The 24,276-nt window shown below is 40.4% G+C and overlaps 1 protein-coding gene across 1 annotated transcript in view; it reads right to left on the minus strand.

Annotated features, from left to right (window-relative positions):
* Nucleotides 1–24,276, minus strand: part of nav1a (neuron navigator 1a) — a gene marked incomplete at its 5' end in the record, with an annotated part of 73,460 nt that overhangs the window by 579 nt on the left and 48,605 nt on the right. The window contains 26 exon segments of the mRNA XM_079238703.1: nt 201–389; nt 480–598; nt 1,029–1,234; nt 1,348–1,419; nt 1,500–1,651; nt 1,776–2,033; nt 3,552–3,725; nt 3,826–3,921; nt 4,014–4,102; nt 4,181–4,379; nt 4,509–4,671; nt 4,752–4,936; nt 5,919–5,927; nt 6,077–6,198; nt 6,285–6,393; nt 7,659–7,742; nt 9,878–9,955; nt 10,141–10,164; nt 10,345–10,424; nt 10,526–10,708; nt 10,814–10,962; nt 11,581–11,622; nt 12,405–12,926; nt 13,031–13,856; nt 16,740–17,043; nt 21,019–21,157. Of these exon segments, the coding sequence (XP_079094829.1) occupies nt 201–389; nt 480–598; nt 1,029–1,234; nt 1,348–1,419; nt 1,500–1,651; nt 1,776–2,033; nt 3,552–3,725; nt 3,826–3,921; nt 4,014–4,102; nt 4,181–4,379; nt 4,509–4,671; nt 4,752–4,936; nt 5,919–5,927; nt 6,077–6,198; nt 6,285–6,393; nt 7,659–7,742; nt 9,878–9,955; nt 10,141–10,164; nt 10,345–10,424; nt 10,526–10,708; nt 10,814–10,962; nt 11,581–11,622; nt 12,405–12,926; nt 13,031–13,856; nt 16,740–17,043; nt 21,019–21,157 (4,573 nt within the window).

The raw sequence follows: 24,276 nt of genomic DNA on the forward strand, positions 1-24,276 counted from the left end.
CCCAGATGTATAACAGATATAACAACAGATAACTCTTATTTTTTTACCAACAGACGAGTTTAACGTCTGCAGAGCTTCAGTAAGATCAGCCTTTCTGCTCGGTGTCGTTGTGTAATCAGCACCTGCTAATGTTTTTACGGTGACTTTTTGCACTGGTTTTCTGCACTCTGAACACACTTTCTTTTCTTACACACACTCACCAGAGGGTCTGACTCCAGTGTGCTGGGCGGAGGTGTATCTTTGGGGGGTTTCTTCTCGTCAGTTGGTGGACCTATGCTAGGAGGAGGTAGGTGAAACAGCCTGGATTGGTCCTGCTGTGCATTGGGCCAGGGGAGGGTACCTCTCACCCACTCCACTGGATCCTCCCACACTGCCTTATGACCGTGCACCTGAAAGAGCAAACAGAGAGACGCTGTAGAATTGTGACATTAATGTTAGGAGTTTCTTCGCTGTCTCCCTTTGGGGGTACTTTTTCTCACCTTGATCCCATCTTTGGCTCCCTCCTGTAGATATGGTATGATGGAGTGGTTCCACAGGTCAATAAACCACTGTCTGAACTCTGAGATGGAAACTGGGCACGACAGGAAGAAGCAGGGACCTGAGGGAAGCAACCCAGTCTGTTAACAGCTGTTTTGTCTTGAACTCCTCTCCTCTAAATCGGTGGTTCCCAACCTAAAGATCCCCTTCATATTACAATAAAAAATCTTTGCCCCATCCTGAAACAATGCTTTCATTAGCTAGCTTCTCATCATAAATTATGCGTACTGGCTGACTACTTTCCTTTGATAAAACCAAACCTTTAGGATGAATCATCTGTACTGTGGAATTTACCAGACATGTCTCGTTAATGAAATGGTGCAAAGTTAGTGTTTTTAAACTCCCAAAACATGGGTCCATGTGAATGATCCATCCAAATGATGAAAAAAAAAAAAAAAAAAAAATCTTGTCAGTTTGTCTCTGTGTGATCTTTGGGGGAACCCAAGTAGGGAGCCACAGCCTGAAATGACCCTGTGTTCTCTGCATCTCACCTATGAGGAAATCCGACGTGCTGTGTTTCTCCAGGAAGGTGTGCAGGTGGTACCAGAGTTGAGGGATCCAGTCAAGAACACGTAGGAGAGCTTGGTGGCGTGTTGAGTCCTGCTCCCCCTTCTGGTAGGCCTCCATGGCTTTACGGTGCAGGTACCGCAGCAGGAAGCCGTTTGCTGGCTCCACGTTGTTGGAGAACATCACCATCCTGTTGCCAGAAGCCAAAAATGTTTCTTTCACTCTCTATTAGCTGTTTATTTATGCTTATAAATGTAAGAATTTATAGTAAACATTGTGAACTTTATCAGACTCTAAGCTGACCTGAAACTGAGGTGCAGCCCATGGTTAGATGTCATCTTTACTGGCTGGTTGCTTGTGCCAATGATGTAAGGACTGAAACACCAAAAGGGGAACGTCTGTTTAGCTGCCTTGAAACAACTCGGGTGAAAACCTGAAGCAACTGAAAGACCCACCATTTGTGATACTTGCAGGTGAGAGCTCCGTTAACAAGCTCAGTGATCGCAGCTGAATCACTGATATCATCTATGATAACAACCAATGGCAGCTCTCCTCCATTTTCTCTGTCTATCTGATTTGCTAGATTTGCCAGATACAGCTGCAAATCCTGCAAACAAGAAAGAAGGTTAATCTAACACTCTGCAGAAGTAACAACGTTTTTTTTTAATTTCCTCTAAAAGAAAAGAAAAGATGAATAGCAAAACAAAAAAAAATACCAGCTCATAGTTTACCTTCTGCGACTGACGGTGCATATTGAAGGTAACCGCAGCGCTGCGACCCAGGACACTCGGCTCATGGTCACCCTCAGATGAGTCAATCCGGCTATGCTGAAGGAGGTAATGGGCCAGATGCTGGGCGAGATATGTCTTTCCTGTCCCACTGGGCCCAGACAGAATCAGACGTCGGTGTTTCATCAGCAGGCTGATGTAGTGCAGCATCATGGGTTTCGGAATCAGCGTCTCAAACACCAATGAGTCAACACATTTTTCTCTGAGACCTTCAGAGAGTCAAACACAACGGAGAGAAAGGAAAGGCAGTGAGCTTATTAAAAAACATTGTCTCAGTCCTGTTATGTTGAAAATCACCCCCCCCTAAAAAGGCTCTAACATCTACTATCAGCCACTTCCATTTATAGTCTCCTCATAATGGAATATTTTGCATCCAGTTTTCTGATTCCTGTTATTCCTTCAGGTAGTTGATAAAACGATGAAAATCATGACAAATTTTTATGATATTTTCCTATTTGCTGCAGAAATAGTGTTTTAATAAAATTAGATAAACTACAGCTGCTTGGAATGTACAAAGCTGAAAACCATAAGCATTGACAACTGAACACAATCTCAACTTAAACCAAATCAACTCTGGGTTTTTATAGTCAATCCAAAGGTTATTATCCCAACTAAATAGGTTATGTTTTTGCCCTTGTTTATCTGTTTGTTTGCAACTTCAAAACTACAGGCAGATTTTTCGTCACTTTCTTTTTAAAATTTTTTTAGATGAGCAATGCATCTTGGTCTAACTTTGATTCCATTACATTTTGGGAATGATCTAGAGGAATTAAGGACACGGGAATTTTTTGAATGATTCCAAACGATATGGGTAGGAGCGGAGTGACAGACTAGAAATGTAAAAACCAGTGAAATAACAAATAATAACTTATAAATAATGGCAACTACACATTATTCTCCTTGTTTTAGTTCAAAGAAGTACATTAATGAGATGTTTACATTTAATCAGCTATCCTTTTAGAAAAACATTAAATCAGGATTTCCAGAGAAAAATAAGTGGGAAATATATTTTGCCTCAGTTGCACATTTATATAATTATAGTAATTTATTTACATACTTATTTAGATATTTATATTTTACATATATGAAGTTATTCGATACATAATTACATTTCTGTAAATATATAAATGTATAAAATGTTTTATACAATTAAATACATTGAGAAATCATATATTTCCTAAATTAATTTTAACTTTTGACTTATCAAACATATACAACTATATGTAATCTTTTTATTATATATTTTTCTTAACTTTTTGTACATATTTGAGTAATTTCACATTATTTACACATTCATTACAGCATTCAGCTTACAGTAGATCTATTAAAAAAAAAAAAAAACACCAAACAAATCCTAGTTATCCAGAAATAAAATACCCAGTATTACCCATTATGATCAGAGAACCGTTTATAAAGGTTTGTTATTTTAAAGGTATGTTCCACATGTGTGTAGTAATCCTGACCACCTGAACAGACTCCCCTTATAATTCAAACTGAGCTCAGATCTATTAAGTCAGAAAAATATAAAAGATAGAACAAGCTATCTCCCTTTTTGTATTTTCTCATGTACCCTCTGGAGTGTCTCTAAGTACCCCAAGGAATACATATACATCCTTTTGAGATGCACAAATCTATATTTTAGGTGCTTGATGGCTGTGGTCCCAGATTTTAATGCGCCAGTAAACTAAGAAGAAGGCCTGGTATGTATTCTCACCACTAACCTTTCAAGGTAACAAAAATCCTAGCAGGGCCACTGCCAAAACATTGATAAGGTAAAGTCTGGGGACTATCCCCTCCTATGACCCTCTCCCCTCCATGGGTCAGCTGATACATGTGCAGGGAGTCACAGGTCAGGCCCAGACTGGCAGTCGGATCCACTTGACTTAAGTAGTCCTGAACAAAAGGGCAAAAAATAACCACAACCAAGATTGAGCTACCAGATTAATATGAGTTCCTCTGTTGAACCTGCAGGCGAAAGCAAAACTATAATTACTTTGAAGGTCTTTGCGATGAGTGAGTCCAGCGAGGTCCAGTCAGTCCTCACACTAACTGGTACTGAGCCAAGATAAAACTCCTGCTGTTTAATGTCCTACAAAGACAGCAAGAGAAGACAGTACAAACTGTTCACTGGAATGGCTCCATTTCATAGGATTTTGTAAATGTAATTTATTCTGTGCTTACCTCTGGACGATCTCCGGTGCGGACGAGGACTTTTGCACATATCTCTTCACGTTGAGAAGATGCACTTTGGAAGTCATCCGGGCATGTTTCTGAAAGGAGTGAGGAACCAGTAAGTAAATTCAAATCAGCTAATGCAAATGTTGTAAGAAGTTTTGTTCATCGCTCACCTGAATCTTTACAATCATTCAGGCTGAGACTGAAGGACTTGGTGAGGGGCATGCTCATTGGCTGCCTCATTGAGGGTCCGAGGAGAGAGGCAAGGCTTGAAGGCTGAGAGGTGGAGGAGGTGGGACCAGAGCCAGGAAGATGGAGCAAACTTCCAGTTTTTAGGTGATCATTTTCAGCCTTTAGGTTGTCCACAGTTGACTACATCCCAGGCAGATGAAAAAAAACAAAACAAGGTGTATTTAGTTTCCACTGACAGGTAGCTGCATTACCAAACACACCTTTATGGACATACAACACCATGCATGTACATAGACCAGCACAACCAACCTGCATGCTGTTCATGGCCTCTCTGAGCTGCTCCAGCTGATGTGCAGAGTTTAAGGCTTCTAACCGGATGTCTGTAAGTTTCCTCTCCTTCTCCCAGAGCTCGGAGCGCAGCTCTGATACTGCTGTTTCGCCGCTGTCTACCTCTTCTGCTGTTTCCATGATCCTAGAAGAGCCAAAATGCTTGTCAAACGCTGGCAGCCACAAAAACTGCACAGACTTGCTTATTGCTGTCTGTATACTTACATGGAAGAGGTGGAAGAGGCAGAGGTTTTCAGGGCAGAAGACTGGTTCTCGCCTTCTTCTCCCCCATCATGAGCCATCTTTGGGGAATTGGGAGCCGAGGAGTCTGGGGTGACAATTTCCTCAATATCTGAGTAGGTTTTGGAGCCTTTCTTTATGCTGAAAGCCTTGTTGAAGGAGCTCCTTAACTACAAAAATGAGGACAGACAAATAAACTGAGATATAGCCAGTTGGAACCATCATTCAGTAACTGAGAAGACCAAAAAAAAAAGAGTAAGTGTTAAAAGGATTAATTTAATACGTGCTTAATGTTTAAGGAATAGTCTACCACTTTGTTTACAGAATGTAACACCCGACTGAGATGCAATATGTTTTACTGATTTGTAGAATTTGAGAAAGAAAAAGAAGAAAAAGTTAAAAAAAAAAAAAAAATCATGAAAAAACTATTTATAGGCTTTTGAGGTGCTGGCAGGTAGAATTTGGGTTATTGTGCCTCATTGTCTTAAAAAAAAAGTACATGAATGCATTATCATGTCCATTTTATTCACAATATAATGCAATTTATAAAGACATTTTTATTGATTCTCATGGACTTGTTCTAGTGTATTATTCATGAAAGGTTCATAATGGTCTACAGGTTATAAATGTTTTATTCAATCCAATCCACTTTTATTTATAAAGCACATTTTAAAAACAGAGTCTCCAAAATGTTTTTATTTTTTATGTTTAATTTCTCTTTGTGTATGAGACAAGTATAAAAACTGGAGACAATTTCCAAAGTGGCAAGCTATTCCTTTATACATTACATATAGTACCCAACTTCTGGGTTAGTCAATGTTTCATGGTAACACAAATGTTGGTTGTCATACCAACCACAGACATTTCTACTAAAAACTAAATTAAACGAATAAGAAATTAACTGAGGAGAAACTTAACTAAAAAGGACATTTCATAGACTTAAACTAAGCTACAAACTCCGGGTTTTATGAAGCGTCATGTCTGCTGTTTGCCTCTCTAACTGAATGACAGCCACTGAACAGGCAACCAATCAGTAATGAAAGAGGTCAATCAGTAGAGATGGAGGGATTGTGTTGCAGTTTAGGATGTTCCATCATGCTGTTTGACAGACAACGATCGAAGCTTTATTACAAACAGAATGACTGCACTTACCTCAAATACCTGAAACAGCAAAATAACACAACACAAAGGAGGGAGAGACTGGTCATACTTTATCTACGCTGCTTAGGTAAATCTTTTTATGGACGATGAGCAGACAAACACCAAGCGGTGAGAGAAAAAACATAACTATGTAAACCATCTATTCTTACCCAGCTCTTCTTCTTTTTCTTCTTGGCATCTTGATCCTTGAGGCTGCCAACACTGGACATGCTGGTTAGACTATTCAAACTGGAGATGCTTTCGCATGAGTTTTGACGTCGAATACGCAGGTCTGCAATACACAAGTTATGCATCTGTATCACTTATGGATGTGAAGGAGAAAAAAAAAAAAAAGGATTAGCTAGTAAGTCTACAAACCTTTCATGTTATCTGGGTTGTTTAAGGCTCCGTGGATAACAGCCTGCGCCTCTTCATTCTTGGCTTTCAGAGACTCGATGGTCTCCCGCAGCTCCACCAGCTCAGAGTCCTGAATAGACGTTTTATAAATGTCACATAGCTGCAATGAGAGCAGCTTTAATGTGCCTAGACATTGATTCGATAAGTCTGAGGAACTCTGCGAGAGGAAAGAAAATCATTCTTCCAAAAAAAGTCTTTCATACAAGTAAAACTTTCCCCAAACCTCAACTGATTCTCTTAGTCAAACTCTAGGCCAAGATGAACTTTTTACCCATATAGAGTTAAACATTTTAAAGCAGAAATTTGTTTGTCTTATGATTTAATGTGTAAAGTAATGTGACAGAGACACATTTTCAAGATCAAATATATGTGACAAAAAATGTATTCTTTTTTGTAAGCAATGCATGATTTTTAATGGTAGATATTTTATTAAATTTATGCAATTAATAAGCCGGAGGAAAAAAGGATGGAAGTGATGATGTCCAATATCATCGGCCGATATTGACAATAAAATGCAACATCTCTAATCACCTCTCCAATATTGGGATCAGAAATTAAGAGTTGCAAAAAATCAGTATATCAGATATCTGTTAAAAAGCTAACATCAAACATCCCTTGAAGTGATATATTGTAATATTGTTGAATATGTGGTTAATAGTGTTTAATGTGTAGTGGTGGTTTAGTCCAACAGTAACTCAAATTAACAAGCTGATACATCTGGCAGGTTTGATCCCCATTACATTGTCAGCAAAAAGACAAAGAGTCCAGAACAACAGAGTCTTTCTGTGCTGCTTATAAAGTCAATCCCACTTTACTCTAAATGGAGCGACCCGGTCCACCTCCTCAAGGTTAAAAAGAGTGTGTGCTCCAGTCTGAGCTGCACAGGTCAGTGTTCTGGCATTAACAACAAAGGCTTTTCTGCTGCGGTCTAGACAGGGCTTTCAGAGGGAGCAGCAAGGCATGAAGGACTCAGAAAGACTCCTCGCATTCTCTCTCTCTCTCTCACACACACATGCTGCCTCAGGCCCTGACCATTTAATTCACACCAAAACAGACAGTAAAATACAAGAATGTTAGTGTGAGCAGCACGCAATCTGCTTCTAGTTTTTTTCTTGACCATTTTGTCTTATCTTCTGTCCTCCTCTCTTCACCTCAAGATTCTGCAGCATGGACGTCAAACCTACATTCAGCTTTTGCTGGAGGCTTTGACCAGAGTCACCTCAGACCGTATCAGCTCTCAGATGACTGCTTTTAAGGCATGCATAGGGCTGGATGAGGCAGGAATTTGGGTTTGTGTGTTTGGGTTTGTGTCTAGCAGTGCAGATGTGATGGTACCTTCTGTTCATGGCTTATTGATAAACTTTGCAGCCGAGCTGTCATCATCGAAAGACTTTGCTCGAAGGCAGCCACAAGATTTGCCTGTCCAAAAAGGATAAAAGACAAAAGCAACCATTTATTTAATCCTCAGACATAGTTGCAACTAAAAAAAAAAACATCAACAAGGTTTAAATGCACTGATGTGTGTATATATATATATATATATATATATATATATATATATATATATATATATATATATATATATATATATATATATATATATATATATATATATATATATATATGTGTGTGTGTGTGTGTGTCTGTGTGTGTGAGGGACACTGCAGACTATTGTGTAGGAGGAGACTAAGGTAGAAAGGAGAAGGTAGAAATGAGCACCTAGAGAAGAGCAGATTTGAAAAAGATCGTAAGATTTCTTCTGTGCCTTTGTCCCTCTCAAATGAGGAGCTAAAAAGATGAAAAGAATACACAGGCTAAACAGAATGGTGTGTGTGTGTGTGTGTGTGTGTGTGTGTGTGTGTGTGTGTGTGTGTGTGTGTGTGTGTGTCTGTGTGTGTGTGTGTGTGTGTGTGTGTGTGTGTGTGTGCAAAATCCCATTTGACCTAATCTCTTTTAACACCCATCCCATTTAGCCCAAAGGAGGAGGAAAAAATTAGTTTCTATTCTCCTTTACAGAATGTATTACTATGGTAAAATAAGGAAAATCACCCCACACATTAATCAACTCATAATATTCGGTCCATTTGTTTTGCCAATAATAAGGTCAGCAGTGTAAAAACAAACCTGAAGGGAAAGAAAAGCAAACAGGATCACATGACTGGTGTGTTTTGTATAAAGGCTCGTGTAATGCTTGGATGAGTAAAATTGCTGACATGGTGGTGATACTTATGCACAGCCTTGCAGTCAGGGTAAAAAGGTATGGCACCAAGTGTGTTTGTATGTGTGTGCAGTCAAGCTAAGTGGCTTTTAGGAGGTTCAGGAGGAGGTTAGGATTATTCAGGCCGAGCGTGGATAAAAAATGTGCTGAGATGGTGCAGGAAAGATTTGACTGACATATCACAGGATGGGTTTTAAACCTCTGCATATCTGCTTTGTGAATAGTAGGTGCACTCACTCCCAGCATGTCACATGCATTTATCTGGATGCTGCCATGTGGGGCTGTGATGTATAAGGGGCTTTTAAGTTGTGAGGATTTACATGGTGAACAAGTTTATTAAAAGCAAATATTCTTTCACAAAAATATGTGTGTTCTTGTGATTTCAAACCCCTTATATATATTGTTTAGCAGACTTGGTATGCCTTTGAAAAGTCAGATTTTGCTTCTAGCGCTAAATATCACTGCTGTATCAGTGACACCAGCACACACCCTCTGGCATTATTTCATTGTCAGTATGACAACTTATGATGGGCTGAGCATGAAACCAAGGTGGATGAAGAACTGGACAGTAAGAGGATGTACAACTATGTTCAAACTGTTAGCTTAGATTTTTTCTTTTGGATACCCTTCCTGGACCCATATGATGGTCACATTCATATCAAACAGCAGCATGATTCAGATCACATTTCCATGGATGCTCCATCACTGCAATCTGGCTTCTTAAAACATCTTTCAAAGCATCATCTTCAACACTTCAGTCCTGACTGAATGCAATGCAGAGGGGAATGTTGCTGCTTTTAGCAGCTAACAACAAAGCAAAAAGCATTAATGCATTGTTTCTTGATCACTTTGTTGCTCGTTCAGTATGTGCAGTGCCTCCATGTGTTTCAGTTTCTTTAGCCTCAAGGTACTTGTCACCAAGGCAGACGCTTCATCATGATGACTGATAGGTATTGTGGTGTAGAAATTAAGTAAGGGCTAATACAAATTTTTCAGTTGCCTCAAGGTGAAAGGCTGCATATTTTAGCTTGATTTGTGGTGTTAAAATGCCATTCGGGAAGGTTAGATGGGGGGCATGGAGCTGACAGGGTTGCAGTTGTTTTGTAATGTGAAGCTGACATTATTTGCCATGAAAAGATTAATTAAGCAGTCGTTCCACTTTCTTTTGTTTGCGATGGCATGTGTGATGTGAAAACATTTCTATGGGTTTCTAAGAGCTGCTGTGGATCTTTCAAACACATTTAGGAAACCTCAAGGACAACGCAGGCACATGTTTTGAACAAAAGGTCATCCACCAGGCTAATTAATGCTGAGGAGGGCAGCGGGCAGTACATACGTTTGCTGTCAGCTGTGTGGTCAGGCAAGACACCTTCTCCTGCGAGGACTCCAGCTCTCTCCTTAGCTTGCGGACTTGCTGCGAAGAAAACCACCAATGTCCCATTATGAAAGAGAAAACCGCACTAAAACTGAATGTGGTTTATGTTACATATGTGGGTGGATGGTGCTTATGAAATGAAGAAGAGACTTCTTCCAAAGGGAACAAGGATGACAGTGATGGATGAAAGAAAAGAAAGAAAGGGCAGGAAAGACAACACTTACCTCTCCCTGAATCCTTTCCTCAGCCTTTTGTAGAAAGAAGCAAAAAAGTGAAGATGTCAAATCAGACAGAAAGACAAGAATAGGGGCGGAGAGAAGACGGAATAAGAGGAGACTAATGAAGTATCTCGTGTAGTCTCAAGTGTGAACCAAGAGTAAAGTGCACGCTTCAGTCCACAAACACACCACATACTGATCTTTATCTACCTTAGTCTCCATGCTGACCAGACTCACCGAAGAGTAGCTTGACGAGGCATTGGAAGCCAGGGAGAGTACCGAGCCGTGAACTGGAGAGTGAAAATCAAAGAGAAACATAATAAACCAATAAGCAATAACAGAATGGACAGAGCTCTACTTCACCTGCATCAAAACAAATGGCATGACTCACCTTCGTCATTGGGCTCCCTGTCCCTGAAGGATCCAGATCGAACCATCCCCATGCTGCGTGGACGATCAGCTAGTGACAGTGTGCTGCCCAGCGGCGACACCCCATAGATTTCCATAGAGGCATCATGGGTTGGGATGCTGTTGGATCGAGTCATCCTTGGAGGTCCACCAACAGGGCTGGAGACTGTTGGAAGCACAAAGTTAATGAACTTATATCACACAATCATATAAACATTACTGTATTAATTATTACAAAGAGCACTCCTCTCAGTGTCCGATAGAAACACACCCATAGTGGTCTTAGAGGTGCGGGGTAGGGAGGTGGGTGAGGACAGCAATGGAAGAGTGAGCGAATCAGTCATACTAAGAGCAGTGTGAGAGTGCCTCCTCTCTCCTTTCTCCTTCCCTTCCTCCTCAGCCTGGGAAGCTCCGTTGAAACTAAAAAGAAGGTGGAAAAAGTAAGTGATACTGTTATAGAAACTCCAGTTTCATCTTTTAATGACTAAAAAAAAAAAAACACAGAAATGGTTCGAGCTGGACACAGTAAGATGACATTTCAAAGAGATCGCTGGCCTTTTAGGACTAGTGACAATCTAATAGACAGGATCAACATCTATGAGTCAGAGTGAATCACGCCAATGGTATGTTTGTACATAAGCAGCCAAAAGGCAGCGCCAGGATTATGTCAGTCCATCAGCACCTGATAGTTTGCTGTGTCAAGCTTGATTCATGGCTCTGAGTTAAACTGATATGAGGTATTTCCCTTCTGTTGCGATGAAATTCTGTAAAATAACTTATAATAAATAATATTTAACATCCAGTTCAAGCTACATAGTTGTATAATGAGACTAAATTCCACTAACTTTTGTCTTTACTGCACATAACAAGAGAAACTTAGTGCACCACCATCTGTACATCTCATGGAGAGGTGGTATGTTTGCAGGCAACACCGTTGTACATTTGTGTGAACTATTTTGCAGTTTTTGAGTTGATCTAATGTAGAGTAAAAGCAAGATTTGCGTGCGTATAAGAATGTAGCTACATGAACCCACATACCTCAAACCTTTCTTTGGCAGCGTGTTTCTGTCTCTCTGAGAACTGTGGAGATTAAACAGTATGATTATTAAAGCAGCAGTGGAAGGAGCTATTAAACTCTCATGAACAGCCGGCAGACACAAAGAGGCACGGTAAGACTGGCATACAGCTGGTGTCAGCCAGTAATTAGGATTTCAGTCAGTAGAATTGTACAACACTGATAATAGGCCCGTAGTAATAATAGCTCAGCAGCCCATCAGTCTGCATCTGTACGTGTGTGTGTGTCTGTGCCTTTACTTATTTAAGGTTATTATGTAGCAACATTTTGTGCGTTCCTTTTAAACCAAATGTACCATCAAAAAATTACATTTGAAGGATTTAGCTTATCATTCTGTTGGGATTTCTGCCCCGTGTTTAATAAAAACACCTGCCAAAGCCATAGCAGCGATATCCAGACAGAGTTCGTTTAAAGAGAGTAAAAATGTTCCTACTCTAATGTACCCTACCTGTTTCTTAGTTCTCTGGATTTTAAGCATTCATCTGTCGAAATATTACAGTTTTAAATTTAATGGTTTCATGTTGTAAGAACAAAATTTTGTCTTTAAAAATGTACTAAATTGAGCTTCCACACATTTTCCAAATAAAGGAGTTAAGATAAGAGAATGTAGCGTAGGAGAGGCTGTATATTGCTTCTGGTGTCAAATTGTGAAGGTTTTGGTGGAGTTCCTCTGCTGACCAGAAGATGGGGCTACGTGGCTGCATTGTTTATGCATTTGAGCTCTGATTAGGTTGATGAAGAATACTGTGAACAGTGAAAGGTTATACTTTACCAACACTTAACTGACCTGTCTGTGAGAGGCAGGGAGACTTTATTTCCAGAGCTCCAGCTAGAGGGAGGCCCTCTGTCCTCCTGTCTCTCTTTGTCTCGGGATTCTAAGGTGGTGTAGCCTCTAGTCAAAGTCTCCCTCCCCCTATCCTTTTCCTTCTCCTGGGGCTCTGGGGCTAGACTCATGTTGAGTGGCAGAGACTCCATACTACGATGCAGCCCAGACACACGAGGGTAGAGCAGGGGAGAGGTGCTCCCTTCACTACCTACAACCCCGAGGGAAGTGACCTGTCTGGGTCCCAGTCCGATGCCTGAACTAGAAAAGCAAGCTGATGAGTTCACATTGAGTAAAGGGGCTGGGCTGGGGGTCAGGCAGGTGCTGGTGGAGCTGCCGCCTGAACTGCAGAGGTCTTGGAGCTTGGAGTAGGGAGGAATCTTTGGAGGCAAGGCGTCCTGCACCTCTATCTCCAGGCTGTTGGAGTTTAGCTTGTCCAGCTGGACCATGGATGGAGGCTTTGCAAGGCTGCGCATCCCAGACAACCTGAAGAAACACAAAAAAGAGGTTAAAGCAAATGTAGCATAAATAACTTTTTATGCAGGTGGAAGTTTGTGGTGCTGGAAATGAGCTCATATTTAATCCAGTACCTGTGTGTGCCAGGCGAGGGCAGATCCATGCTCTTCCCACTGATGGGAGGTCTCAACCCAAGCGGCTTTCCTCCATTCTCTGAGGTGGTCTGAGCAGGACTTCCCTTCAGAGACCCATTTCCACACTCGGAGTCAGATACAACAGCTTTAGCTTTGGCTCTCTCTTTTTCTTTTTCTCTGTCTGTTTGATTGACAGGACTGGGACTAGGGATCCCACGTCCACCTGCCCTGCTCAGCCCCATCCCAGAACTGATTCCAGAGGCAGGCTCTTTTAGCTTTGAGGCCTGAGGCGCTGTGGTGGAAGATTTCATTAGCCCAGAGCCCGTGTCCGCGGTGGTGCTGGTTGGTCGAGCTGAGCTCGGCCTGGTTAGAGTCAGGGTATTTGTTTTTGCCGGGCGAGGCAGAGAGCGGTACTGGAGAGATGTCCTGGCGTTTGGAGACAGGAAACCACTTTGGTCACTGCTTGAAACATCTAGACTTGTCTTGCGTCCTCCACCACCTGCACCAGGCTTGACAGGAATACCGGACATTTTGGGAATCTTTCCAGCAGTTGCAGATGCGTTCGGCGTGGAGCTCACACTTGTACTTGTTACAGAGGGTGAAGTGGAATTGTTTGTGCCATTGCTGGTAGCTGTGGTGGGCTTCTTAAAACCAAAATTTCCACCTGTCGAAGGCCGGACCAGGCCAGATGGAGGTTTGCGCTGCTCACCAGCTCCAGTGCCATTTCGGTGGTCTTTTCCAGCATCAGAGGAAGAGCGCTGAAGCGCTGAAGTCTTCACAGCTAATCGAGACTTATCCATGGGTTTCCCATCTGACTTCACAGAACCTGGAGCAAAAGAACAATTGTGATGAGTTTGTGCAGCACATGTAAGGAGCGTCTGAGAAAGACTGAGACAATCAATCCATAACAGGACATGATATCTAATCTGAACACCTACAAGGTCTGACTGTCTGCTGATAAAAGCAAAGGCATGTCTGCGTAGAGACAACTGGCAGAGCAGACCCACAGCTTTACGGTCACATACACTTATCACACAGTTACTCCTCTTTTCCATCCCGATGGGCTAAAATAGTTTCTCTCTTTCCAGTTTCAGTTTTCCAGTAAGTTCATGTCTGAATGTCGCAGCTGGGGAGTGCTGAGATGAACATGTGCAGCGTGGCAGTGGAAAAATTGGATTCACATTTATGAAGCACGTCTGTGGGCAAGGATCTGCAAGAAACACTCAGGCTAAATGAATTTCTCTGCTCTTGAAGGCACTTTGTGGAAATAAGATGCTTGGAGAGATCGCCTGCTAAAAGATCACCCACCCACTTCCACAATCTAAAAAATTCACAATTAATAAATTAATGAGACTTACTAAGAAAGAGAATAACGCTTCATTAGACATATGAACACCCTACTGTATCCAAAACAGAAGTCCAAGCAACCCACGTGCTTAATTTGTGTCTAATGGAACTCGTTATTTGAGGTTTATACACAAGGCATTAACAGAGTCACAGAGCTGCTGTTGAATGAGACCTACCGGCGTGCTGCCTGGGGACATCTGGAGTCACTTAGGAGTATTTAGAAACCCACAAAAGATATATACACGCATATTTAGGCAGACATGTATACCACGCTTACTTAGAGTTCTCAGTGATCGGGTCCTTTAGGAATGTGACATTGACAACAGATTAGCTCCAGAGTTTTTTTGTAAATGCAAAAATTGGATTTACATTTCAAGTCATAATTCTGTTCCCGCAAAGTTGCCCGTTTCAAGAGCACGAGGTCGAGGAAACACACACCGTTAACAGTGAAGTGCAGAGACAGAATGCAAATATGTGTATTAATTTTTATGCTGATTTAACATTTTTACAAATTCATATATTAACACCCACCCATAGTCCTTTGTGTCGCCCCGTCTGTCATTCAAGTAGACAAACCTCGTCATTCAGCTGGAGTCATCATGAACATTTCTTATTATCAAGACAAATGCCATGTTAATTTGTTTGTATGGAATATAAATAGATGCTATGCATTTAATGAAAAAATAATTATAATATGTAAAAAAACAAATAAATCAATAAGTTAAAGGTGCGTTTTGCATGTCTTTACAGTTTAGTTTCTGCTAAACAACTTACTTATCACTCATGATATGTCAGCCAGATTGCTGTCAGTCAGTTATAACTCAAATGAGTCCCTTGTCCCACAGACTCATAATTCATAAATTTGAACTGCAGATGGGGATCTTCTTCCTTGTTCTTTTTTGGCCGGAGTCTTTCCCTAGCTTGTAGTACATATCCCTATCTGACCAGCAACTACCTTTGCCAGCTGTCCAGTGTGGTGGAGATGGAGTTTGTCCCTGAGCTGAATGACCGCTACAACATCTGCCTAGCCAGTGTGCAGGATGGGAAACAGCTCTTTCATTTTTTGCCTTCTGTTCGATCATGCATCATAAGCAACATGTCACAGGTGTGAAGAGAATTGTTTCTTGCATGTTGTTACACAAAATATTATCCTGTAACTTGCAGAAAATAAATATCTGATGTAATTTGATTTGACTGACTGTCATTTGTCCTCAGTGAGACCCTGCTAGGACTCCACAAACATGCAGACACATAAAAAATGAGACGCAGGCAGAGCAAGGCATCCTGCCAAACCTCAGGGATGAACTGAAGTCAAACGTGAGTGGTGAAGACCTCCTCTTAACTCGAAGAGTTTCTGCCTTCATGTGGCTAAATTTATGAGCTGCTCCACGCTGATGCACCACAAAAACCTTTTTCCAATCTATATTCTCTTGGTTTCATCCTCTGATTAATCCCATTCTTGAACCCTGTGACAGACTGAATAACCACGATGGCATAGTGAAACTGCTGACATTAATAACAATAACAGGCTGGCACACAGATCACAGGACGCTTCGACACACTTGTCTGGCATATCTATCATTTCAACAGCTGGCAATACATAGACAGGACAGCCCAACAGTAAGATGACTGTTTGCACAGACCCCAACTATCTAGACTGGCACACAACATCGCAACTAATATCCTGTTGTTTTGCTTATCTGTGTGTGTATGAGTGTATGTGTGCCTACGTAAACGGCACACAGATGGTGTGCTAAAAAGGCAGCTGCACAATCCCCACCATTGTGCTCCTTGTGCGTGTGTGTTAAGAGAGAGTGTGTTAAGTGAGATGGGTGACACTCTTCAAGTTGGCACAGTCTCAGATGGGTCTGAATGCACACACATACACACATTATAAGAAACACAAGCCTTTATTTTAGTGCTATAAATTCTCTCTGTTCAGTACGAAAATAAAGCTTGCAGAGGAAGGGCCATGGGGGGAAAAAACACTGTTGCTCCGTGTGTGTGTGTGTGTGTGTGTGTGTGTGTGTGTGTGTGTGTGTGTGTGTGTGTGTGTGTGTGTGTGTGTGTGTGGTTGGCAGGGAGGAAGGGTGTGGGTGGTGATGGGCGTTTGATACATGGCACTGCTTTCTAAAGGCCCAGGGGGTGAGCTGCACTGCAGCTGTGGGTGAATTTGTCCGACAAAGACAGAGTGTGTGTCTGTAACGATGTGGGTGTGAGACAGCTAGAAAGAAGAGGAAGATTGGCTTATTGTGTCAGTCTGTTAAGGTTATTACACTATTTTCAAGGGTAGCCTTGGTACCTTGATGTGTGTGTGTGTGTGTGTGTGTGTGTGTGTGTGTGTGTGTGTATCACCACTCACCTGCTACTTTCAGCCCACTCTGAGATGTGTGTGTAATTGGTGATGTGATGCCGACAGGTGGGTTTCTTCCTTTTTTCAAGACATTTCCTTGACCCAGGGTCTGTGGTTTCTTCAGTTCACTTTTCCCTCCTTCCAGCCCATCCCCTTGCGGCCGAGTTTTCTTCCATTTGTTGGCAGATTCAGACTTTAGACTTCCCGTATCGTAGCTGCTTCTGCCTTGACTCTTGCGGCCAGGTTTGTTATCATCGGAGTCCCAGGACAGACCGCTCTCCACTAGAGATCTCTTTTCTGCATCTGTGCGCATCTACAGAGAAAAACAGACATTTACTTAGCATGCCAAAACATATTTGACAAGAGTATTTCATTATTTCTTTATTTACTTTATCACCTTTTACTTATACTAAAACTTCCACTAGAGTGACAAAATGCTGGCAAAAAACTTCTCGTACATGCTTATACTTGCTGATTAAAGCTGATTGACACTGCTTTATTGGCACAAATTTTCCAGACAATCAAACCCAAGAGCAGCTTATTTAACTTCATTCTGTCTTTCCAAAACCAATGCAGATACACACAAGCACTGATCATCACATGTAAGACAAACTAAACTTCTGGCTTTAATTGTCTCTGCGAAACAAACATCTGTATGCCCTTGTATGTGTGTGTAAATTAACTATCTTTTCCATATGGCGGGAATATTAACATTCCCCGAATCATCAATCACATGCAAATAAAAACAGCAGCAACAAGAGAAACGGAAGCATTTTCTCCGACAGAAAGCAGTCTAATGTCTGCAAGTAAAAATGTGGTGTATAATTGTTATCTCACTGAGCAAGTGCTCCATCTTCACTAACACACACACACACACACACACACACACACACACACACACACACACACACACACAAATCTCATTTAAAACCATTTAGAGCCTTTCCTCATCTGTAGCATTATCTAAGTGTGAGCACACGAGCCGATGAGCCAGCATGGGCAACACACAGAGAAATACAAAGAGAAAAGCTATCACATGCTAATTTTGAACAATTGAGGGGGCTTTATGTGTTAACCAGGTATAAGTAGAATAGTCCAGAAATGGGGAATTAAAGCTTTAAATTAAATTAAAGAGAAAAAGAAAGGGAATACCTGGGAAGAAATTAGGATTTAAATTGATATTTGTACTTTTTCTGCACATGTATGAACACCTCCATGATTTGCAAAGTGTTCAGTAAGAAACTCAAGCCATAAATGAGCATATAAGTAAAAACATATTTATATATTTACTCACTCTTATTTCTTTTATTTCCTAATTTATCTTTTTATTTTGGCTATTGATTTAATCCCTTTTACAAGAGAAAATCACAAATGTCCCCTTTCCAGCACATACACCATCATACAGATAACCAACATATCATGTGTCTCATCTTAATAAAGATTAAATGGTATTTAAAATGCCAGACTAACGTTATCAACTGCTGATCATTTATTTAGTCCTCCAGACGACAAAATAAATTAAATAAACTTATTGCTCAAATTTAATTTTGAATGAGTTGGATTTCTTGAAACAAAAAAGGGCTTCAGTGCAACCTAACACATGGAATAAATCATCCAAAGGAAAAGCACATTGCATGATTTCTCCAACCCTTGTTGACGGCTGCGTGTCTCATTACACAGATTGACAGTAACATTACTACCTTGTGCATGTATGCCAGTGAATGGTTGGTGTGTAAATTGTTCCATTAGTGTCAAAATATGTTTTATAAGGGCATAGTAAATATGACCTTTTATCTTCAAATTTTGATTAATTTATCCGAGTCCAATTCGGATCCCTTGAGGAATTTAGGATATATTGCATTTGTAAGATTAGGACTTGAGGACCATCAAAAAAAAAAAAAAAAAAAAAAAGGGGTCTGACTCTACTTTATGCCTTCAGAGCTAAACAACATGTCTGACTTAGTCAACTCAATAACACTCACGGATGTCTCATCTTCCCAGTCTAAATCCTATTGTACACATAGAAGACAGACAGCGGGGTCAATGAAAGGCCAACACCCAGATGTGATGTACACACACCATGCATTACCATGAGATATCAAATCAGACACACAGTGTGGCATTGACCTGATTCATATGGGTGGTTAAACACAGCAGCTTATAAACAGATATAAATTAACCTTAAGGCTAACTGCTACAATCCATTAAATAGCAACATATATGTTCAAAATTGTACACGATCCCTCACAAATAAAATAGAATATTTCAATAAAGCAGATTGAATACAGGAAGCTATGAAAATGAGGTTGTAGAAGCAAAACTGGTGTTTGTAAGTGTGAGTTCAATAAAAACACCAGAGTTTATGTGAGGGTTTGTGAAAGTCCACTTGAGAACATGACAGGTTTTCTCCCACAATGTAGAAAGCGGTCAGTTACACAATGGATCAAAAAGTGTGTGAATGTGAGGTTGCATGTACTATACGTGTGTGAATGTCAGTGGAGTTTGCACCCACTGACCTGATTCTCACGAGGAATCACATGCTGAATTCCTTTTATAATAAAACCAATAGACCCCATGGACGGGCATGTATTACCTGAAGTGGATGTTTGCAAGAGTGTGTATTCTATGTACTAGATTTGTGTCCTGTTTGATCACACTGTGCTCATGAAACACTTATTTCCGATAACACATTTCCTTAATATTGAAACGGGGGGTTGGGATAGAAATCTGGATTGAAAACGTGACAAAATATCTATGATACACAGATACAGTAACATTAATAGACCCATGCATGTATATGCTAATGTGGATTAAATAGAGTTTATTCAATTGAATCTATGATTCACTTCCATGGTGTAAGAAAATGCCAGGATTTTGCCACTGTCAACATATTGCTATGCTTTATGCTTCAATCTCCTCTCTTAAAATCCTGTTTTAGAACCCTTTATTCCATCCTCAATCTCCTCCACCCCCATATCAGTGTTGAATTGGTGATACAATATGTGGGAGAGATGAAGGATGGATTTTAAAAAAAAAAAAAAAAAAGTCCGTTGCCTTTGAGGAAATTAAAAACGACAGGAAGTAAAATAAAAAAAAAAAAAAAGAAAAGGAATCTGTAGAGAGATAAATCAGAAAAACAGGGTCACGGAAATTATTCTACAGCGAAACAAAGATATAATGCTATCAGGTGACAATGGATACAACTCCAGAGCCATGTGTGCTAGACAATGCAGGGTGTATGGTGATGGGAAATGTGGCTGATAGGGTAATGATGCCATGGGGTGTTATGGTTGCTATGACTCCCGGTTCTAGGCGTGGTAGGAGGTGCCTAGGTTCTTCCGGCTCACTGGCCCGGGTGCAGGACTGCAGATGGCCCTGTATGTGTGTGCGCACATTTGTTGCAGTGTATGTGCATGCAGATGGCGATGCTTTAGACCCGTCTCTCAATATACTGGAAAAGACAAAGACCCACACTCTCAGTATCCCTGTGCTTTGGTTGCCATGGTTACACTGATTCCCTTTCTCTGCCTCCTATCTGCCGACGTCGCTCTGCCTCTGAAAACCCACTACATTAGTCACATGCACCACACTGCGGAGGTGTGACCTAAATCAGACAAACACATACACAGACACACACACACATCCAAGCCCACACATTCTAGTGTGTGGGCTAGCGGTATAGATGGATCTTGAAGAAGCAGAGATGTGACCAGGATTTTATAAGACCAAGGTCGTGGACCCTGCATACGCAAGGACCGCTCTCACAGTGCATTCTTGACACCAAAGCACGCAGCAGACAGTGCATCTGAGATCAAATACGATCCCTTAAGACAGACTATTTCCATCACTATGGAAATTCATCTTCTGAATCAGCTGAATCAGGTGGTTAAAAACCTACAAACAAATTAAAACAGCCCCAAAATCTCTACAGTAGCTTTAACACAATACACATTTTTGATTTTAAGAAATCATTTTCAAAAACTATGTTTATAGTTGCATTGGTTATTTATTACTCACTTTTTTATTTAAAAAAAAAAGTTTGCCTTTGCAGCAGTTCCTACATCAGACGTAAAAAGGAAACTTGCGGAAGAATGCAGCTGCCCTCATGCAGGGTATCTGTTGCAGCATACATTGAATGCCTCACAGTGTTTGACACGTCCTCATCGCTCCCTCAGCGGATTAACAGTTTAATCAATACAACTGTAACCACACATGTATTGTTTATCCATCAAACAGCTGTGTGTTTGTGTGTGTGTGTGTGTGTGTGTCTAAGACGTATGCTACTTACCACAATGGTTGAGTTTCTGCGGGAGCCAATGGGAGTGGTGGGGAGAGAGTTGAGAGGAGGACTGGTGTTGAAGTCTTCAGAGCTCAGGTTATCCGAGCCGTCGCTCAGTCCGCTGCTGATAGAACTGCTCTCATCCCAGCTAAAACAATTGAAAACAAAGGAGGTATGTCAGCCACTGCCATGTATTGCAACAATTTTTCAGTGTTCCAAAGTTAAATTATTTATAGTTGTAGAAAAGCACATTTGCAACATATTCATACAACCAGGGATAAAAAAAAAAAAAAACAATGAAAAGAGTGAAAGTAGTGAACATGCAGTTCAAATCTGCAACAAGCAGCACAAATTCAGAGTAAGAAATAATCTAAAGTAATATTCCGTTCACCGTGTATGAGCACATTTAAAACAATGGGCTTGAACCATTTTGACTGAATTCTGCCACGTCTTCAAGAAATGAATAGAAATCCATTTTTACTATTAGTAAGAGAAAATATGCACTCTTCCAACAACTGCACTACCGACTGCGATTAATGGTGAAATTCAATTCAACGTTGCAACAGCATAACCCATCACACAAGTATACCACAGCACTGCATAAATTAGGTCAGATCATGATCATTGACAATGCTCCTTGTTTTGGTGTGCAAATTTAATCTTCACTGGTCAATTAATTTCATTAAACATCTTTTCCATCAAGACACCTACCACTGTGTTCTCCAGTTCCAATGGCATCAAGTAATTTATTCCCATTCCCTGGAGCTGTAAGTTTCATAGTACTGATACAGTGCTTCAAAAACACTTCATAGCACCAGCATTTCATCTACTACCAAAGATTTGGCTCATTAGGCTTTGTGTCTTCTAGTTAGTCTTCCGATTAAATATTCAGAGACCTTATTTAGAAGCCTGTCTGCTCTAAATATCCAACTTACACACAGTGCTAGCTGGAACACGATGCAACTTGAAATCTGGAGCACTCTCAACATCATCTCAACCCACACACACAGAAATAGCCCAGAAGAATACACAGGGATGCATGCGCCCACGACTGCATGTAGCACAGTGTCGGGATGAGGACGTCTGTCTACTTGGCAGAAATCTGTTGAACCATTTCCTTTTTGTCAAAGTTAAACTGGTCTGAGGGACGTGTCTGATGAAGAATGTTTGTGGGTGCTTCAAGGAATAAGTCCACATAAAATATAGATAAAAGATATTAAGAGTTTGTGATGATTAATGGAGTCTGACATTTTTTTTATTTTTTTTTATTCATGAGTCATGATGCGCAAAGTTCAAGGCAAAAATTAGGTTAAAAATTACCAAATTCAACAGGCTCTTTTATATGGACTAATAAGTTCTGATTTGATTCTGCAATAAATTATATAGTAATCTGACAAATGTGATTATACAAAGCAGAAGCCATAATTGAAAGAAATTGGTCCAACCCAACAGCTTCTGAGGATAAGAAATAGGAGAGTAAGGAGGATTGTGGGTTTACGTGGGTTTGCATCCACATGTGTTTACATCATATATGTCAGGTTTAGGAAGTTAGAAGGTTGAGTTTCTTTCTCATTAGGGTCAATAGGTTAGGAGACTGATGTTGCACTCTACTGTAAAGGATGTTAAAAGGGCTGAGCTTGTTTAATGAGGTCATATATATTGCTGTAGTGGGGAGGATGGTGGGTGACAAAGCGCTGTGGGCCTTCCGGTTGGGTGCCTGTATGGGTCATGCTGTAGCCTGAGGAGGTTAATGGCAGAGATTGGGGGGAGAGTGGCAAAGGGAAGCCCCTTTCTGTCTAGCCTGTGGAAACAATGGACCCAAAAAAGAGCAGAAAAGATTTTACATCTGAGGTGACTGTCTGCCATGTTGCGCCGTCTATATGTCAGAGTAAGATTAGGGGCAGACAGGGCCAGATGTGGGCAGAAAATCAGGCTGCAATTTTTGTGTTTCACTATTAAGCTCATCAAAATTGAATAGCTTAGAAAAGATATTCTGGTTACACCACATGTAGAATTTTACATCTTACAGCACCATGTTTTATTCTTGAATCAAGATAGAAGAATGAGCTGAAGTAGAAAGTAAAGTCCAGCTCTGATTATTGCTTACAGTGTAAGTCAATGTTTGCAGAAGGAAATAGACATCTGGCAGCATTTGCTCACAACTGTTTAAATCAAAAGACAATCCAGTCAATCTTTACACAAACAATATGTGGGATTATTTTTTTCCTCTTTGGCAAGTGATTTCACCATTAAAAACAAAGCATCTAGTTTTAAGACTCAAATCAGACATTTAACAACGTTCTGCAGATGATATAGTTTCACCATAAAAGCTCATTTTAAATTTCTGTTTTCAACCATATCCATTTTACCCTCCGGAACAAAACAAAACAAAAAAAAATAAAAATAAAAAAATAAAAAAAATCACACAAAGGAACTAATAAGCATCAAGCTCACAGAGTAGATTTCTGTGAACACATCACTTGAGCATGTGCCACTCATTGCCTCTCTGGACAAAAACACTGCTAGTAGACAAACAGCTGTGGTTTACCACCAGTGCCTCTCTGAGGTTTCATGTCCTGTTATTGGCCTCAAAGCTATCTGCCTGTCCGCCAGTGCTTCAGTGAAAGCTAGCATCCTCTTTGTTGAATAATTTAGAGCTGATAGGAAACAGAACAAACAACATTTCTGCTAGGTTTGTGTCACCCAGCTAACAATGCAAAAAAAAAAAAAAAGGAACCCAGACAAGACAGAAACAAGGTCTTGGGTCAGACATCATAAAGTACCAAATTTATGAATGAGATTATTTTCAAAGTGCATAAAAAAGCAAAAAATAAATAAATAAATAATAATGATAGAAAAGAACGTGCTATGAATTTAGATGGTTTTTTTCCATAAAGTGTATTGGGATTTTGAAACAGTGAAAATCCCAGTTTTAGTCTTTGAGAGAGAAAATAACTAAAATTTGAGAAGATATTCAGACTAAAACAAACAAAGGGCATCACAGTTACTTATGTTATAGTGCAGATAATTAATGTGTGTATACAAGATTTTAATGAGCTGCCACCAGCTTCATCCAGAAAATGGCATTTAGTCTTCTATGTTTCTTATTCTTGCATCTGTGACTACAGAACTCTTCACCCACGAACCAAAAGACGTCTAATATGTCTACAGAAGTTATCTACAACACAGCTACTACTTATCTGATGGATAAAGTCAAGTTTTTCAACCAAAATTTGACTTTATCCATCAGACTGATGCATCTTCCAT

This window comes from Telmatherina bonti (genome assembly GCF_933228915.1).
Source record: "Telmatherina bonti genome assembly, chromosome: 4".
Lineage (NCBI taxonomy): Eukaryota > Metazoa > Chordata > Actinopteri > Atheriniformes > Telmatherinidae > Telmatherina > Telmatherina bonti.